At 34.8% G+C, this 18,704-nt stretch overlaps 1 protein-coding gene across 1 annotated transcript; it reads left to right on the top strand.

Annotated features, from left to right (window-relative positions):
• The first annotated feature begins 91 nt into the window (after positions 1-91).
• On the top strand, positions 92-18,577 carry LOC137398933 (protein SET-like). Its single transcript, XM_068085094.1, has 7 exons — positions 92-176; positions 4,932-5,026; positions 9,911-10,051; positions 10,604-10,675; positions 12,177-12,285; positions 17,587-17,846; positions 18,133-18,577. Exons 1-7 carry the CDS (start codon positions 131-133, stop codon positions 18,181-18,183), a joined length of 774 nt encoding a protein of 257 aa, XP_067941195.1. The 5' UTR covers positions 92-130; the 3' UTR covers positions 18,184-18,577.
• Positions 18,578-18,704: the final 127 nt, after the last annotated feature.

Below are 18,704 nucleotides of genomic sequence, written 5' to 3'. Positions count from 1 at the left end.
AAATTAATTAATAAATTTAAATTGTGATAATTTTTTATGTTTGTCAACCGATTGTTTTTGAATTGTTTAGGAGTTCATCTTTATAGTTTAACCTATATTCTTTCTTCTTTAACTCGTGCACGGTTGAAAAATGGCAACACAAGCTAAAGTACCGCGAACGGAAAATACTGAAGCTGGTTGGTATTATATGAATGAGTCAATTAGTTATATGGTAGTTTTGTACTTGTTTTGATCATTTGTTAATGTTTATCTATCTGTGGTACACTTATAAGCCATTGTAACAATAAACTGCGTTATGTTAATTTTAGCAGGATGATTCATTCATTTGTCCGCCATGGATGCTCTCACGTCATGCAAAAATTGCCACTGATTAGTGCAATCTAATGTGGTCCTATTTTATGATCTATTTCGTCGATTATTAGTTTTATTGGTGATGTTATAACATTTAACTTCAAAAAAGGATCATTTGCCATCATCTCATGGACAAAAAGAGATGTCATTCACGTTTATTACCTGCATTCGTTGTAGTTGATTGCTGTGTGTACAAATATCAGATAGTTTAAAGATAATATAGCCAGAAATCATATGTGTATACATGCATATTAGCTATAAAGACAATCATAACGCATGTAATGATTAGGTTACAAGTGAATAGTAAAATTCAAGCACCCCGTAGTTATGAACAAAAATCAAATAACCAAGAAAACAACATCTATTAGTCACGGGCTAGCCAACGAAAACAACAGGGTAGACCCACTTTTCGCGGTCTTCCGCACGAATATTAAAAAATACTAACATATGTCAATTCTATCGGCCAAACACAACGTACTAATGGATGAGCAACCTATTAATGTATCTGGATACCTCATATAAAATAAGCCAACCAAGTTACATAATGGTTAATACCCATTTTATCTCTGGAAGTATGCCAGCCCGCGGTTTTTGGCCAAGAATAACCAGGGTTCATTACACACTAAAATGTCTCTCACTGGTTCCGGAGGTTTTATGACATTGCCAAATATAAGCGGATACCATGTGCTAAATGTATTTTTTGGGGGAATTTGTAGCAACCAAGATTTGAGACTAGTTTTTCTCAAAGTACTATCAAGGCTAAACATTTGCGCGAGCCAGTTCTCACTCTTTAAATTCTTACAATGCTACACAATATACACATATATACACATCAGAAATATATTGCATAGGAGAAGCATATTGCGCAGCTGGAAGAACTGAAACCTATTATGGATACACATTACACTATCCGTTCAACACACATGGACCGCATATACAAAAAACATTGTTGCTTATAAGTATCAATGTCATCAATTTTGCTTTATATCTATTGAATATTGAATCTTTATCTGCTTTGCCTACTTCATGCTTTGCCTACTTCTACTTGGTCGCAGCTGCATTTGGTCTTTCATCATCAAAGACTAAAAACTCTACATAGATGGTCATACACGTTTTCATCAATATTCGATAATGTAGTAAAACTGGTCTCCGCCGCTTTTCAAACAGCTTTTACATTCCTATCTTCCTCGAAGCTTGAGTGGAATTGTTTTTAATGATTTAGCCAAGATGTAATAAATAACCTTTTATTTTTTTTGGTTTTTTTAAATCATGTTAAGATACCTTCTGAAAGTGTAGACCTTTTTATCTAGTCTATTGTACCTCGGTCTATCACATTTGTCTGTTATACCTGATATAATAGACATTGCATTAGGAGGAAGAACTTCAGCAATAAAGTTTTGGTGTCTCAGTAAGAAGTTATTAAGATGTTTAGCTATAGAATGCTGGAAACATGGTTAAAACATTTTTAAGACTTTCTTGCAACAAGGACTTAGTCTCTTAGCCAGTTTAATACCTATGGTTTGTTGAAGTATGTGCAATGCTGGGCGGTGCTTTACACTGTGAAGTTAGCCTTAGTATCGAGCAGTAATGCCAAGCATCACATTTTTTAAAATGAACAATAACTAGATTTTTAGGAAGAAATCTAAAAATGTAATAAAAATGCCAATTGGTGCCGTGGTTGTAATCAACCAATTAGATCAGAAATTGTAATCAGAAATTAAACTTTTTCGCTATGGAAAACCTTAATTGTGGTGGTATTTCCTCTTCATTCTGCCGGAAAGCTTTTATAACGACTTGCTTTAGTACTTACACAAAAGCATGGATCACAGAGTTGATAAATTCACCCAAAATTTTGCTACAATAAATTAAGAATGTTGGGTTATCATTTTGTCAAAAAAGCAAACCATTTAGTTTTATTCTTACTCCGGAATTCTCAGCATAATATCACGTTTTCCAAAATATTTTATTTGGGGTGAATAACAAAAAAAATCGTAAACAGCGACCTATATATATATTTCTGCTAGCGAAATTCTGTAACGTTTGGCCTCAAATATTTTTGATAATTATATTTTATATTAGAGAATGAAGGTTTGCATTTTGTATAAGCTGCAGAAATGATAGCATTTTTCTTTTGCAGCCAGTTTTACTACTAAAAACTGAATGTGGCTTCTGTTTGGCAAATGCCACATTTTGTGGCTTTTCTGCTGCCGATTGTCTGCTGATTCCAAACATGTTATATTACATCATTCGCACCCGACTTATTTCCAGGCGATTAGCCACAAATACCGCTCATTTTTCAGAAAGTTGTCATAATTCAAATTGCTACTACAAAAGACAGACTGAAATTATTTACTCATTCAAGTTTCACAATAACCAGCCAAGTCTCCTTTTTTAAATGATATTATATTTATATATATAACTCATATCCCTTTCATGTAGATCTGTGTCTCAAAGAAGGTAGTTTCAGAAAATTTCCGATTTTGAAAAAAATTGTTATTTGCTAAAACAAAGTTAGACTTGCACCATAAAAGTTGCAAAATATACGAAGTTTATACAGTTAGTCATGAACATGAAAATCACGCATCCTCCAAACCAAAACATAGCTAATCTACATGCCAATATAACTCAGATAAACTGTCATAAACATGTTTCAAATAATAAAAATATGTTGAATAACTCTGTTCTTGACTTTTCAGACTTCATCAGACAGCTCTAAGAATCAATATGATCCTATCGAAAGTGAATGATAACTTCAGACTAATTCCGGCTAACTGCCTACAAAGTGCATTTTTATTCGAGCATGGCGATTAAAATTGGCAAACCTGAAATTAATGAAAACTTTAAAACATTAAAACTAATGTTTTAAGTTGATTTATGCAGTTTTTCGCTGTCTTTCCACTTCTGAATCTGAAATTGATCGTGAACGATAAAAGTCGCAACGATGATTTACTGTTCAGGTAGGCCTCGATATGGGTCTAGTATTTTAGTTATAACTTTTTGCCAGAGATATCAATGAGGCATATTTGCAGATTTTACTGATTGACCAGAAAAGTTTTTTTTGAGTAATCAAAGCTCGACTTTTATAATTTAAAAATAACGATACAAGGAGTAGGTAAAGTTCAGAGTCGTGATAATTGGCCTTGGGTGCCTAGCAACGTAATAAATACTCGTCGGGTGCGAATGAGTTAAGGCTATATGACACAAACTCTAGCTTTTACAGCAAAAATACCAAATGTATATCAGCGGAGATTTTTCAGTATGAATTAATTCTGCCAGAACGAGCAAAAGCTCCATGGTGAAAGAGTTGACAGTTATTGCTTGTTCAGTTCACTATTCAGTTTACAATGTCTGTTTTCGTTGCCTACTAAATCACCCATTAAATAAATATACAGTCAAACATGGATAACTCGAACTTCACGGGACCGAGCAAAAGTGTTCGAATTATCAGAGCGTTCAAGTTATCAGAGCACTGTCACAAGTCCATGTATTTACTTATTTATTAGTAGATACATGTACATATGCAAACTATAATATAAATCAAAAGCACAAATGGCTTGTTTCAAATTAAATGCTTCTAATGTAAAGTTTAAAACGTTTTTATCAAAAAGTATAGAGATTTTTCTATCACTTGAGATTGGTTTGTTGTTTGAGGTGATGTTATTGCCAGGACGTTTTTTTAGACTGACATTGGAAAAACTTGATCGTTGTTGAAATGCTCAAAAGAAAAGACATCTTTTTCTTTTGAGCGTTTTACCCACGATCAATTTTGCCGTTTTTTCTTGAAGTTTATGCAAAGATTATCTTACTTTACCTGAGATTCGTTAAGAGCAACACTCCGAGGCAGTTCAATTAAAAGTTTTACGAGGTTTAACGGTACATTGTATATCACTCACGCTTTTTGAATGGATACTTATTGAATGTACACACGTATTCTGTGTTTAGGTCAAACGATGAATAGTTTTTTTTAGCTAAGACAATGTATATGTTTAATAAAAACAATTTTTAAGACGTTTTAAACATTCAACATTCCGACGTTGATTCAACACGGAATCAACGTCGGAAAACTATTCGTCACGGGCTAGCCGGGTCACGCACTCAAGGATTTTCGCCACGCACATACAAAACAACATGCTGTTTTTGTTTTGTATGTGCGTGGCGAAAATCCTTGCGCGCATGAGCCGGCAAGCCCGTGCTATTAATCGTATAGAAGTATAAATCAAATTTGACCAAACCTTTAGAAAAGTCGTTGACAAAATTATTTTGCCGATGGTGGTAATAACAACGCTTATGAATTACGAAAAGATGAGGTTTACCTCTATGGCTTTGAATAAAGTGATTTTCTAAAGCGATAACAACCGTTGGGCAAAAAAACAGTTCGAATTAACAGTGTTGAGTTCGAGTTATCTATAGCAATTTATCATTACGTGGGAACGGACCAAAGAAACCGTTTGAATTAACCATGTGTTCGAGCTATCCGTGGACGAGTTATCCATGTTTGACTGTATAAAAGTTTTGATTGTTTCAAAGCTAATTTTGGGATGGTCTTCATTTTGTTGGTCATGTCTATTTGTTGGTTATAGCAGACCTAGCTGAACAGGAGGCAATAGAAAAAATAGATGATGTACAAAATGAAATAGACAGACTAAATGAGCAGGCCAGCGAAGAAATACTAAAAGTAAGTATCACACCTGAAATCAACACACATCAGCAATGCAAAAAAACGAGGTAAACAGCAAATATCTAAATCCAATTGTTTGTGTATGCTTTTGTCACATTTAACACATTAAATGCAAGTTTCACTGCTCACTCCACGACTAATGTTGTCAAGTATACAATACATCTACAATGGTCTACAATAAACTGGACACTTTTGTTGAAAAACTAAAATTCTTATTTACAGCATTATTACTCATTGGCAATTTAGCCAATAGCCATGTTTATATTAATCCTTATTTTGTCCTTACATCCTTTCAAGTATGTAAACCGAATGGTTATGTAGGATAAATGATAAATTCTAAGCATTTTAATGGTGGAATATAATGATCTGTACAGATATGATCATACCACATTTTTGTATGCTTGTTATGAACATTTGCCCAACGTTTTAAGCAATGTCAACACAATGAGCTTTTTCAATTTGCATTCGTAGCTTGTGTTTCAGGCTACACTGGCTGAAGTATTATTTTGTAGCATAGCAGCATGTGAGTCATCAGTGACTGAAGCGATATGATCATTTCACAACCGCTACAATAATAACTTTTCATATTTTGATAATTACTTTCGGGTTTGCGTCCTTTGGTCTATGCTTAATTAGACAGTCTGCTTATTTGTTCCTGATTACAGTTTAACTGTTGCCTGTGCTGCATCTCATGCGTGCCTATAGAGCAAATTTTATAACAGATTGGTTCATCTAATATTTTTAGAGCTGGTAAAAGTGTAGTATTTTGTATTTAAGCAAGTGTGGTAAAAAACTATAAAAATTAGTGATGAAAATCCATCGTTTGTTTTGACGTCATCAAGCTGTTTGTACATGCGCTCATTCACGAAAAAACTGCGATATTTGTAGAAAACAGTCGTTTTTTAATAGTATTTTTCAGTGTTGTTTTAATGCTATAATAAAAAATTTGTAAACAAAAGCATCGTTTTCAAAAGTTCATTGCAAAAGCTTCATGTTTTTAACGATAAAATTGTCTTATAAAGATGGCCGACAATGATAAAATGACGTCACGGAAAATGAAGGATACATAGCAAGATACAGCTGCCAAAGACTTGTACTCTTTACCGATGCACTCCTGAACAATTGAATGCAATGTAAAGGCAGGCATCATTTTTGTGGTAGATTAGTTTTTGTGATGACTATTAACCCTTTGGCAGGGGAAACGACCAGAATGTCGTTTACCGGTTGCGTGGGGAAACGACATTTATGTCTATTTCGGTAGACGTTTATAAAGCTGTCGCCTAGTAACGTTGAACAAAGGATATGAACACTAGTAAGCTTTAAATATCATCAACAAGATATCGGTCAATGATTTACAATAGGAAACGATTATCTGAAAGGCGTTGCTTTGTGCTAAAAGCTAAACAAATCGCGATTCATTGGAAAAGATTAAAAGTTGGAAAAACCAGTCAACATCGGCTCGACTTTCAAAATGGTAAAATAAAAGATTATTTTATCCTGCGATCATTAGTGATTTTTTGTCTGATCAGAATAAAAATAATTCAAATGATAGTAGTGATGTAAACTTTTTGGACTTTTAATATACTTGGAATATGCAGAGAAAACAATCGTTATGGTGGCTCGCACGGCTACGTTATAGCGTTTGACTCTACCGAAAAAATGCTTCCAAGCATTTCATACAGGGACAATTGCACTTGGTTGTAATTTTTTTTTGAGTAGTAGATATGTGAATGAATGTATATGTACAAAAAATTTTGTTCATACAAATAAATTTAAGATTTGAGCTATGCATGTTCATCAAATATCGATTTTATTGAATTTTCGAAAATAAATTACATGAGTTTCGGTTGTTTTTGGGGGAACTTATACCTGGTCAAAGGGTTAAGCTGACTATAATTATAAGAGAAAATAAATTAACATCGTAATAGTTTTTTGTCTGCAACATTGGCTGTGTTAGTTTGCTCAGTGATCGTCAGTCACATAACCATAGTACTTTAATTAGTGCTTTCACAACACAACTTGTGACATGTGTTAGTTTTCGACTTTCATTTCTGCCTATGTGCATTTGCGTCAGACAATGAGAGGTTATACCTATCATTCGCGTTGCTCCTGTTTACATTGAAGTTGCCTGCTCCATAATGTATTTTGCAAAATTTTCAGATTAGCATCTTTGAAGGTATTTGAAGGTTTGACTGTATGCTTATCGGCTGTAGTTGATAACCGAACTGAAACATGTGACGGTATGTTGGATCATAAAGCAATGTTTGTAATATGTCTGGAAGGAAACAAACAAATATTCTAGGCATGGTTTATGCAGGATTTTAAAGCCTGTAACACAAATGCAGAACTGAGAAAGTTTGAGATGATCCAATATGTTAACAGTATAAACAGCAAGATAGCTGAAATGCTATCTTGCTGAAAGCTTCATGTTTTTAACGATAAAATTGTCTTATAAAGATGGCCGACAATGATTAAATGACGTCACAGAAAATGAAGGATACATAGCAAGATACAGCTGCCAAAGACTTGCCATTTGCTTGTAAACAGTTCTTTAATGATCTATATTAGATTTTAAATCTTATTGTGATTATAGGTCGGAAAAAAACGATTTACAGTTGAGGTTATGGAATATCGTTTCAGATTTGATATATGTTCTTATCCAAATGATTATTGCGCTTTTCACTTTTCAAGTACACTAGCTTTGTTCGCATTTTTAATAATTGATTGCCCTCTGCATGGGGACATCATGCCGATGTCCCCATGTAGAGGGTAAACTAGGTGACTTAATGATCTTACTTGTAAGTATACTTATTAAAGGTTGACTTGCAACAAAACTCACATTACCATTATTTGATATGAAACTATTCACCATGTCTTACTCTGTTGTGTTGAAGGTACAAAATATGTGGAAAGGTGATTACAAGCTCTTAAAAGCTCACAAACGAAAAGAAAATCGCAGCCACACAAGACCGCCGTAGTGTGGATTCCCTTTCCAAAACGGCTCAAATGTGATGTAGTTGTGAGAGATAGTTTCTGTTTACACTTTCTTACAACCTTATTCGTCGAAATATTTTCACAAATGTACTTCACGCATTCAATAAAACCATGTCTATTGTTCTTACGTGTCTGTTTTATCGTCATCATAATGCTGTCACTTTTAGCCCTGATATCTTATAACTTACCGTAAAAAATCGTTAAACTTTTTAACCTTAGCTCGAAGGAGTACATATCATTGTCTGATAATCATGGCGAGCCTGTTGGTCACCTGTAATAATCGAAAAATGCTGCAAAAATTATTTGCGAAGTATTTGGTCACATGATCAGATTACGACTTGACGATTAGACCAAACCGAAACAAAAATGTAAAGTAGTGAGCATCTATATTTGATAGGGGTCTTCTGTAAAACCCGAAGTGTTTGTCATAAACTAGTACTACGATAAGTTTTATATTGAGCTTTGTATTGGCCTTTCAATTCACGTTAGAACATCACGTGACAAGACAATAACTAAATTTCATTGCTACGTCATCGAAATAAGGAGATTCCAATGTACGGCGGCTTTTCGTTTTTGAGCTTTTAAGAGCTTGTAATCACATTTCCGCATATTTGGCCCTTACAGCACAACAGAGTAAGACATGGTGAATCTTTTGATACCAAATAACTGTAATGTGAATTTTATTGCAAGTCAACCTTTAAATAATGTTCAAAAAAATGTTTGAATTGACTTGATTCAAACCCAACAAAATCTCCAAATAATGTGATTTCTTTTGACTGGCTTATAACAACCTTATTTGTGTAAATTTGTGAATTTTGTTGCAAGTCAACCTTTAACACTGTTAAACCATTGGCATAATATACCTATGTTTTGGTAACAAGTATGAAGGAAGCTATTTTAGCAACAGCAAGCTAGCATGGATAACTAGGTGCAAACCAATGCAGCAAACCAATGCAGCAAACCAATGCAGCAAACCAATGCAGCACCTTGTTATTTCATGTACAGATCAAGATTTCTTCAAGACCAACTTCTACATTTAATGTTTGCCTTTGAGGCCTCTTCAAGTCTTCATGGATATAGCAGTATAATAGCACAATTAAAAGGTTACTGCGAATTGTAATCTCTTGAATTGAGTAGGCATGTCTGTAGGAATTAAGTAGGCATGTCTGTAGGAATTGAGTAGGCAATGTCTGTAGGAATTGAGTAGGCATGTCTGTAGGCATGAGTGGGTGTTCTTGGTATGCGGTGTATCTGTACCACATTAATTAGCATAGTTACCTTTACCTCAAGAACTTTGTCTCTAATCTTGCATCACTGCAAAGATCTAGTGCATTCAAGTTTTAAAGCGTGCGCCATTTTTTCGTTTATCACCTAGGGGTGTACCTAGGGGTGTACCAGGCTGGATCGTACCATGTAAAAATCATTCTTAAGACATTTTCCTCGGGTGTACTACTAGTGGGTCACTAAATGTGATGAAAGGCAAAGGGTGCACCCTGCTGCGCATTAATTTGTAAGGCAGATTTTTGCCATGAGTCTGAAGTTACTTTTTTTAATGCGCTGTTCTATTCAAATTCATCATGTTGCAAGCTACAATGTAACATGTGTATCTTCAGTAGGAACTTAATTTTGATGTTATATACCACACAAACTTACTCAAGTGACTAACAACCATTGCATTCTATTTCATAATACCTGATCAACATTGACGTAGATGTTTGTCTATCTCGGCATGAAATGTTCAAAATTTAAATTCACAGTGTTCTCTTAGCAGGGGAATGGTTCCCTAGAATTATTGTAAGATGGTTGCATTTGTTAGTCTTTTCATGACTTCATGGGGTACTTAAAACATGGTTCTCAGGCTTATTCATTCTCTTACAACTCTTGCAGGTTGAACAGAAATACAACAAGCTGAGGCTTCCACATTTCTCTACTAGAAACGAACTCATATCACAGATTCCTGACTTTTGGCTGAACGTCTTTGTTAATCACCCTCAGCTTTCAACCCTACTGACAGAACAAGATGAAGAGGTGTTTACCCCATCTTTGACTTTATTCGTCTTTTAGGCTCCTCTGGCAGTCCTGACAGCCCTTTTGATATAACACTTTTCCTTTTAGGAAACTTGTTATGATTTTAATGACTGCGAGTACTGTTAACTAACTAATGACTGCGAGTACTGTTAACTAACTAATGACTGCGAGTACTGTTAACTAACTATACTTTTTATGTTTGTATGTATTTGGCAAAGTTCTTGAAACTGTGTAGGGTAAAGATTGAATTTACATGCTTCACAAAATTACCAGTCGAAAGAAGACAACCGTGGAGGAATGTGCTATTTACTGACCATGAATTAAGATTTCACTCGTACTAAGCAGTGCTTTGCATGTAGACCTTCGTTGCTTTGGGAAAATGTTTGTATTTGGTCATCATTTGCACTGTATTGTATGAATATTGTATGAATGATCTGTGTCCTGTGAAGTACCTCTTGTCGGCTTGTCGGTTGAGTATTAATGAGGTTTGAGGCTCTCACTGCTTTAGTCGATGTTCCAATATTCTTACATTGTACTTGATCAATTTTGTAGGTTTTACATTACTTGTCGAAAGTGGAGGTTGAGGAATTTGAAGATATAAAATCTGGTTTTTCCGTCACATTGGTAAGCTATAGCATTGTAAAGTTGTCTTTCCTTGCAGCGATGATCAGACAATCGCTAGCTCTAAACTAAATGCTTTTGTTTCGTGAAAAACAGTGAAACTTAAACTTACAATATTAATTGTTCCGGGAGTCTGCCGAGTTTGTCCATCCAGATATGACATCCAGATATGACAGCAAATAGTTCTATAAGAATATAGACTGATTTCCTTTGGTTTATTCCATAGTTTATTTAACACTTCATAATCCTTAATAAATGCTTGTTGGCAGTAGAGCATTACACCCAATCTATATATTTCTCAAAGTGTTTCCCTCCTGCTATAGCTATTAAAATTCTGCAATCTGATGGATTTGAACTCACGAAAAATGTGTCGACAAATTTCCTATCCGGACGTTCCACCACTGAGCTAGAACGACATATTGATCTGAGATGTTTTCATATACCGCATCCTCCAAGAGCTTGGTAATTATTTTAGCAATGTGCCCACGCGTTGCGATGCCCCTGTTAAGAAATATTTTTCGTAAGGTTCAATTACTATACCTTGGGTCAAAGCCAATTCTTCTCATGCGGACAAGTATATCGTCCTCGTATGGTCGTATTCAAAGTTTTGATGGATAGCTTCTGGTAAACAGTAGGCCTAAACTTTTTTTATACGCACTTCTATGCAAGAATTGTTATTATTAATTCCACATATTCAAGATATTTATTTTGTTTTCTCAATTCGTATTAATTGTATCATTACAGTATAATCTTTTATTGTAATCGTAACAAAACTGACTTAATTTAGCTTTCACCTGCTATTTATTTCCTATTTACATCTAAACATTTTTAAAGTCGTTTTATCTTATTGTTTTAATTTATTTGACTTGCACAAAACATTTTCCTCATGATATGAAGTTTTTAAGTTGCTTGACAAAGTTTGAAAACCTTCACAGTTTTATTTTTCTCTTAATTTATTTCAACTACACAAAACACTTTTCTCGTGATGTATAGTTTGAAAGTTAAAAGGGCAAATGTTATATGTTAAATACTAATCAATTTTCTGACCAAAGACTTTTTTATTACCCGGGCAACGCTGAGTCGTACGCCACCGTAAATAGTCACATAGCTAGCAAGTAGTAAAAAATTGTTTCTTTTCGTTAAAATATTATATCTTTGCAGTTTATTATCGCTCAGTTTGTTATTAAGTATCTCACTCCTCACTTGTATCCCACTCCTCATTTGCCCTTCAAAACATGCAGTGTTTCCCGAAAATATAACTTCATATTTTAGAAATTTACACTTTAACAATTATTATGTGTGTTGAACGTTTATCTCTTTGACTGTACATGTTTTTGCAGGTTGTCACACCTAATTTTGCCTTTTATTTTTCAATGGCTGAGATGGTTTACTTGTCAATTATTATTGCTGCCATCACTCGCTTTATTAGGCTAAAATGTTAAAATGCTGCTGAGATGGTCTTTCATTCAAACTTATGCTGTACGTCACTCAAACAATATTGTAGCATTTCAACAAGAACCCCTACTTTGAGAATGCATTCTTGAAGAAGGAATTCCATCTTAATGAATCGGGTGAGCCTTCAGCTAACGCGTCTGGTATACAGTGGAAGGAAGGTGGGTGTCTTATTCGTCTTCTCTCTACTCTCTATATTGTCTTAGTAGAGTTTGTATCCTCCTATTCAGTAACATGCCTTCATAATCCGACACACCGAATGCTCATAGAATACAGAAATATCAGTTGTTATTATCTGTTGTTAAATGCTAGTAATTAATCTGTAATTAAAACAAAACAACTGATCGATCTTGTCTGCATCTTTGCGTTTAATAAAACTTAATGGACTATGTTGTATGACTCGTGTGGAGCAGTGATATTAAGTATGAGCAGTGATATTAAGCACGAGACAGTCCATCATTAGTACTGCCTTTACTACTGATCACATCTGTGATAGCTGTGATAGTTCACCTTTCAGTGCTTCGGTGTCGGAACTGATTGTCTTAAATCATTGCATCAATGACTGTTTCTTCCAATCTCAGTATTTCCTTGTGTCTTGCAGGGTTGGAAAAGCCCGAATAAACCAGGATTTTTTCGTTTTAAACCGGTTTTAAGGTTTATATAATTTGACCAAGGTTTTTGCAATTTCAAGTTTAATTAACATCACTTACTACAGCTGCATGATTGAGTATTGAACATACATACAGTATGTGGAATCATCTATTAAAGATGGTACTGTGGGAGTTGTTATGGAAAAAAAGGAGAGAAAACATGGAAATTTCAGAATGAACCGTTAATCAAACATGAATGAAGAGATACGGAGCATAAATCTCATCACGTAAAGCAAATATATTACATACAGCTATGTGTATAAATAGGAATTTTAATCGTAGTGATTAATTGTGTGGTAGTGAAGAACAGAGCATAATGATCTACAATTGCTAAAATTGATGCAAATTTCTGTAATTGAAGCAAAAATTGGTAATATTGTAGTAGATACAATATGTGAGTGAATATGTACTTAGGTATTGGTCATACCATAAATAAATACAGGTTTCTCAACTTTCTCTGTGCCCAGTCTATTTCTGACTTTTGAATGGATAAATCCAAATGTTAGGAATAATGGCTCAATGTTAGCGCTAACGTTGATTTTTCGAATCACAGTTATAAATTTCTAATTATAAGCAATCCTCTCTCACTGGCCAGACTTGAGAAAGTGTTCATTCATTATTAGAGATGATGATGGAATTAGTATATGTATTTCACATGGTTTCATATTTCACAGGTAAAATAGTCATCATATCATTTGATAAAAGCGATTCAGAGTGAAATTCATTAATTCATAGTTAAGTTGGGATTTCATGTAGTTTCAACTTGAGCTCTACCACCACCTTACTACTATGTGCTAAATTAACTTACTACTAAATCCTTACTACTAAGGGCTAAATAAACTTCTAAAGCTAAATAAATAAACTTCCACATCTGATAACTACATAGAGATGCATTGGTACCAAACAGGAACCACTAGGAGCTGAAATATTATGTTTTTCGCAAAGTATGATTGAAAAAGCCATAAAACAGGTTTTTCTGCTGGTTTTTTTGCAGGACTTGGTTTAAACCCTGGTTTAAATCGAGCCAACCCTATTATCGAGCTTAACATATTGTGTTTTTCACGCAAAAACTAATAAAAGCAACTATGAAAATCGGATTTTTTTTTGGCTGATTTAAACCGAGCTAATCAATCTTGTGTATATATATATACACAAGATTGATTAGCTATATATATCTTGTGTGTATATATATACAGTCAAACATGGATAACTCGAACTTCAAGGGACCGAGCAAAAGTGTTCGAATTATCAGAGCATTTAAGTTATCAGAGCGCTGTCACAAGTCCATATATTTACTTATTTATTAGTAGATACATGTACATATACAAACTATAATATAGATCAAAAGCACAAATGGCTTGTTTCAAATTAAATGCTTCTAATGTAAAGTTTAAAACGTTTTCATGAAAAAGTATAGATTTTTCTATCACTTGAGATTGGTTTGTTGTTTGAGGTGATGTTATTGCCAGGACGTTTTTCAGATTGACATTGGCAAAACTTGATCGTTGTTGAAATGCTCAAAAGAAAAGACATTTTTTTCTTTTGGGGTTTTACCCACGATCAATTTTGCCGTTTTTTCTTAAAGTTTATGCAGATTACCTTACTTTACCTGGGATTCGTTAAGAGCAACACTCCGAGGCAGTTCAATTAGAAGTTTTACGAGGTTTCACGGTACATTTTATATCACTCACGCTTTTTTAATAGATACTTATTGAATGTACACACGTATTCTGTGTTTAGGTCAAACGATGAATAGTTTTTTGTAGCTCAGACAACGTATACTTTTAATTACAACATTTTTTAAGACGTTTTAAACATTCAACATTCCGACGTTGATTCAACACGGAATCAACGTCGGAAAACTATTCATCACGGGCTAGCCGAGTCACGCACTCAAGGATTTTCGCCACGCACATACAAAACAACATGCGATTTTTGTTTTGTATGTGCGTGGCGAAAATTCTTGCGCGCGTGACCCGGCTAGCCTGTGCTATTCATCGTATCGCAGTATAAATCAAATTTCACCAAACTTTTAGAAAAGTCGTTGACAAAAATATTTTGCCGATGGTGGTAATAACGACGCTTATGAATTACGAAAAGATGAAGTTTACCTCTATGGCTTTGAATAAAGTGATTTTCTAAAGCGAAAACAACCGTTTCGGTAGCTGTTGGGCAAAAAAACAGTTCGAATTAACAGTGTTGAGTTCGAGTTATCTATAGCAATTTATCATTACGTGGGAACGGACCAAAGGAAATGTTCGAATTAACCATGTGTTCGAGCTATCCGTGGACGAGTTATCCATGTTTGACTGTATATATACACAAGATATATATATATATATATATACATATATATATATCTTGTGTGTGTATATATATACACACAAGATAAAAATAAATAAAATAACATATATATAAAGTTTAAAAACTTTAACAGTTGTTCTTATTTTCTCTCAAATTATTTCAACTACACGGACACACTTCTCTCATGATATGTAGTTTGAAATTTAGAATGGGAAATGTTGTTATATGTCAAATACAAATCAATTTTCTGTCCAAATAATTTTTTATTACCCGGGCAATGTCGGGTAGCGCAGCTAGTTATTATATATTGGTGATCATTATGAGTAACAAGAGTTAGTGCAAATATGAGCTAGTAACAAACGCATGTCTAATATAATAGTACTCCGCAGCGACTTGTATCCTCTGCAGGTTGTATAGCCTTGAGAGACACGTACAGTGCACCCTCGAGATACGATGTTAATTCGTTCCAGGGTTGGCATTGTATGGTGAAAAAAGCGTATATCCGGGGTATAGAGATCATTGTAATTATACAATGCAAACACCCCCTGGTAAAAATCGTCAATTTTTTTTATAAAAATTTTTACATATTGACAATTAGCAACAAAATAGTATGTTAACTTTAGTAATTATAGTTACCTACAGTAACTGTATTGTATTTAGTGTATTTTAATGGTTATGATCTGCAATAAAACGCAAAATTATAATGTGTGTACCAAATGTAGTACGTACGGTAAGGAGTTCTTGCCTTCAAAAGGTACGCATAACATAAACTTTGAATTCACTTCAAGTAAGTTTAGCTTGCTAAGCCTACACTTAAAACTAAGTTTTAGTATGTATTTTGAACTATTTTACTTAATTTCAAATTTTTATCACGAAATTTTATCCTTCAGCAGTTCCTATCTTCACTTTCACTATCAACTTTAGCCTATCTGGTTGAAACCTTTTTCAACCTAAATCAATAAGGCCGAGCGATGCAGTTATAGAAAGCGGCCTCTCGCACACTTGACCGTTTAATGGCTACCGAAAAGAAAAATAAAATTATATTTTCTATACTGGACGTACATACCTTTAGAGTAACGTGGCTCTAGCTGGTACATGTAACGGGTAAAGCAGAGAGGAGGCAAAAACGTATCCATGCTAATTATGGTGCTGTACACTTGTAAATAAATTTAAAACGTAATGAATTGGAATTTTTTAGCAGGCTAAAATAAGTTGTCCATTCCTGTCCAATTTTTTTACTTTTTCTACAAAAAAATTGATGGTGCAATGCAGAAAATTGCTAGCTAGCTCTTGTAAAAGGATCCAGAGAATGTGGTACAGTAGTTTGTCTTGTATGAAATGTGCACAAGAATCAATGTAACCATACATACAAAGTTTGTACTTATTTATACCCTATGGGGGGGACATGGCTTTAGCAAGTTTCAGAAAGTAGTGCGGATGCGTCAACTATCTTGAGTAGCTAGTTATATGAGTTACATACATACGATGAATTGTATTCACGTAGAAGATAACAAGCCCATATGCAAAGACATGGTTAAACAAGAAAATATAACATAAAATCAAAAGGAAACAAATAAAATATGACAAACGTGCCACACAAGAGATGAATAATATATATTATACATGCATTGTTTTAATGTACCAGTCCACATCAGTAAATTAAACACTTGAAATATTTCTGCGAATGTGGGATTTTCTGTATCTTCTACATCCTCGCCTTTACTAAATGGTTGCTCCTTTTGAATGCTGATCGCGTGCATGACCTAGCTCATTCAAATCTTCAGTCGGAAGCTCTTTCTTGTGCTTGCTTTAATGGAGTTCTTGTTTTAATAATAATTGCAAATGTTGATTGGTTGCGATCATATTCCTTGACAATGTTAATAATACGGGTCCCTTCTTCTTATTTACGACATCCAACTTTGTTGACATAGAAATCATTGTTTCTTCGTTTTGTAACGTTTGTATCGGTCTCAGATTCCATAGATAACGAATTAAATGTAGATAGTTGTAGTTATATACGTATGCTGACTTGAAAGTTTATAGTAAAAGCTATAATAACGCTACAAATGAATATTTGCTCTCGTTTGCGTATTTTACACGAAATTTTCCATGCGGACATGAGAGAAGTCGATCATCGTGTCTCTTCTAAACGTTCTAAGAATGTTTTCGGCAAACTATATTTCGGTGTCTTTTTTATTTCGGCGTGTGTTATGAGCACACCGACGGCCAAATTTTAACTCGGGCAAAACTTTTCTCAAATTCGTATGGTGAAATAAAATTCGTATAGCGAGGTGAAGATATCACAATGTTTGACTTCGTAAGGTGAAAAGATCGTATATCAGAATAATCGTATCTCAAGGGTGCACTGTACAAGCTTCTTGACAATGGCAAAACTATCTTAATCTTTTAGTTGTACATAGCTAGTGACAGCACGTTTGCACAAATGTGGTTTTGTTGTGTCCAGTTTATGAAACTCGTGGCATGTCTAGTAAGTTTGATGATTTGCAGGCAAGGATCTCACAAAGCAAGCGAATGGAGAAAGCAGGAAACGCACCCTCGATTCAGAGTCATTCTTCACCTGGTTTAGCGACACAACCGATGCTGGTGCCGACGAGCTCGGAGAGGTGATGAAGGATGATATCTGGCCAAACCCGTTGCAATACTACCTCTCAAGCGAGCTTGACCCAGTCTCGGGGCAACTCGAAGAGGACGAAGAAGATGACGAGGATTTTGAAGAAGAGGATGATGAAGAAATCCTTGATGAAGAGGTGAGTGTCGTTACTGCATATTCCTGTTGTTGCTGCTTGTATGTCATATTACCTCCAGCCGTAGAGGTTTCATTTCTGTAGTGCAAGCTAATGAGAGAGAATAACTTTGCTTGGTTCAGAGTCTTTGTTATAGTTCAAGCAGCATTTTGGGAGACAAGATTTCTGAACATCAGTACAAAGTAGTTGCTCTGTAATCTTGACAACCTTGAGCAAGTTTAAATAAACAAGCACATCATTTCTGCATATTCCACTGCATCCATTTGGTCTCTCAAATGTTTCTCTGTAGCCCGATGATGGTGAAGAGGAGCCTGAAGACGGAGAAGAAGAAGAAAACTGACTGCCATTCCTCTCTACACACTCAACTGCATAGGTTCTCAGGCTACCTGACAGTCCTAGGCTATAGATTGATTAGTTGTGCACTCTTCATATCCTCTGACAGGATATTTCTAACTTGTTGTCGTCTCCCTTGTAATCTCGGCTCTCAACTCTGTACATACGCAATATCTTTAGACTTTTGTGCCTCCGACGCTGGGTGAAAAATGTTGCCAGGGGAGCTGAGGCTATGAGATGGCAGACACTGGCCAAGTATGCATTTTCTTACAGACACTTTACATATGTTTGCATATATTGTAATATAGGCCTCCAACTTCATGCATAGCCTTTTGTCTTTTCATCTTCGTCTTTGTTGCCTTTCAGCAAGCCATCATAATACACTGACAACAACATCTTTATCCATCTTTAGCATATGACTGGATTTGTTGATGTTTGGTTCCTTGAGCCCAGGATTTTTCACCATAGATGTCATTCACAGAGATTTGTGGTATCATCCATGTTCGACATATCATTGGTATCTATATA

This window comes from Watersipora subatra, chromosome 6 (genome assembly GCF_963576615.1).
Source record: "Watersipora subatra chromosome 6, tzWatSuba1.1, whole genome shotgun sequence".
NCBI classification, from domain to species: domain Eukaryota; kingdom Metazoa; phylum Bryozoa; class Gymnolaemata; order Cheilostomatida; family Watersiporidae; genus Watersipora; species Watersipora subatra.
This window is presented reverse-complemented; position numbering and strand designations above follow the sequence as displayed.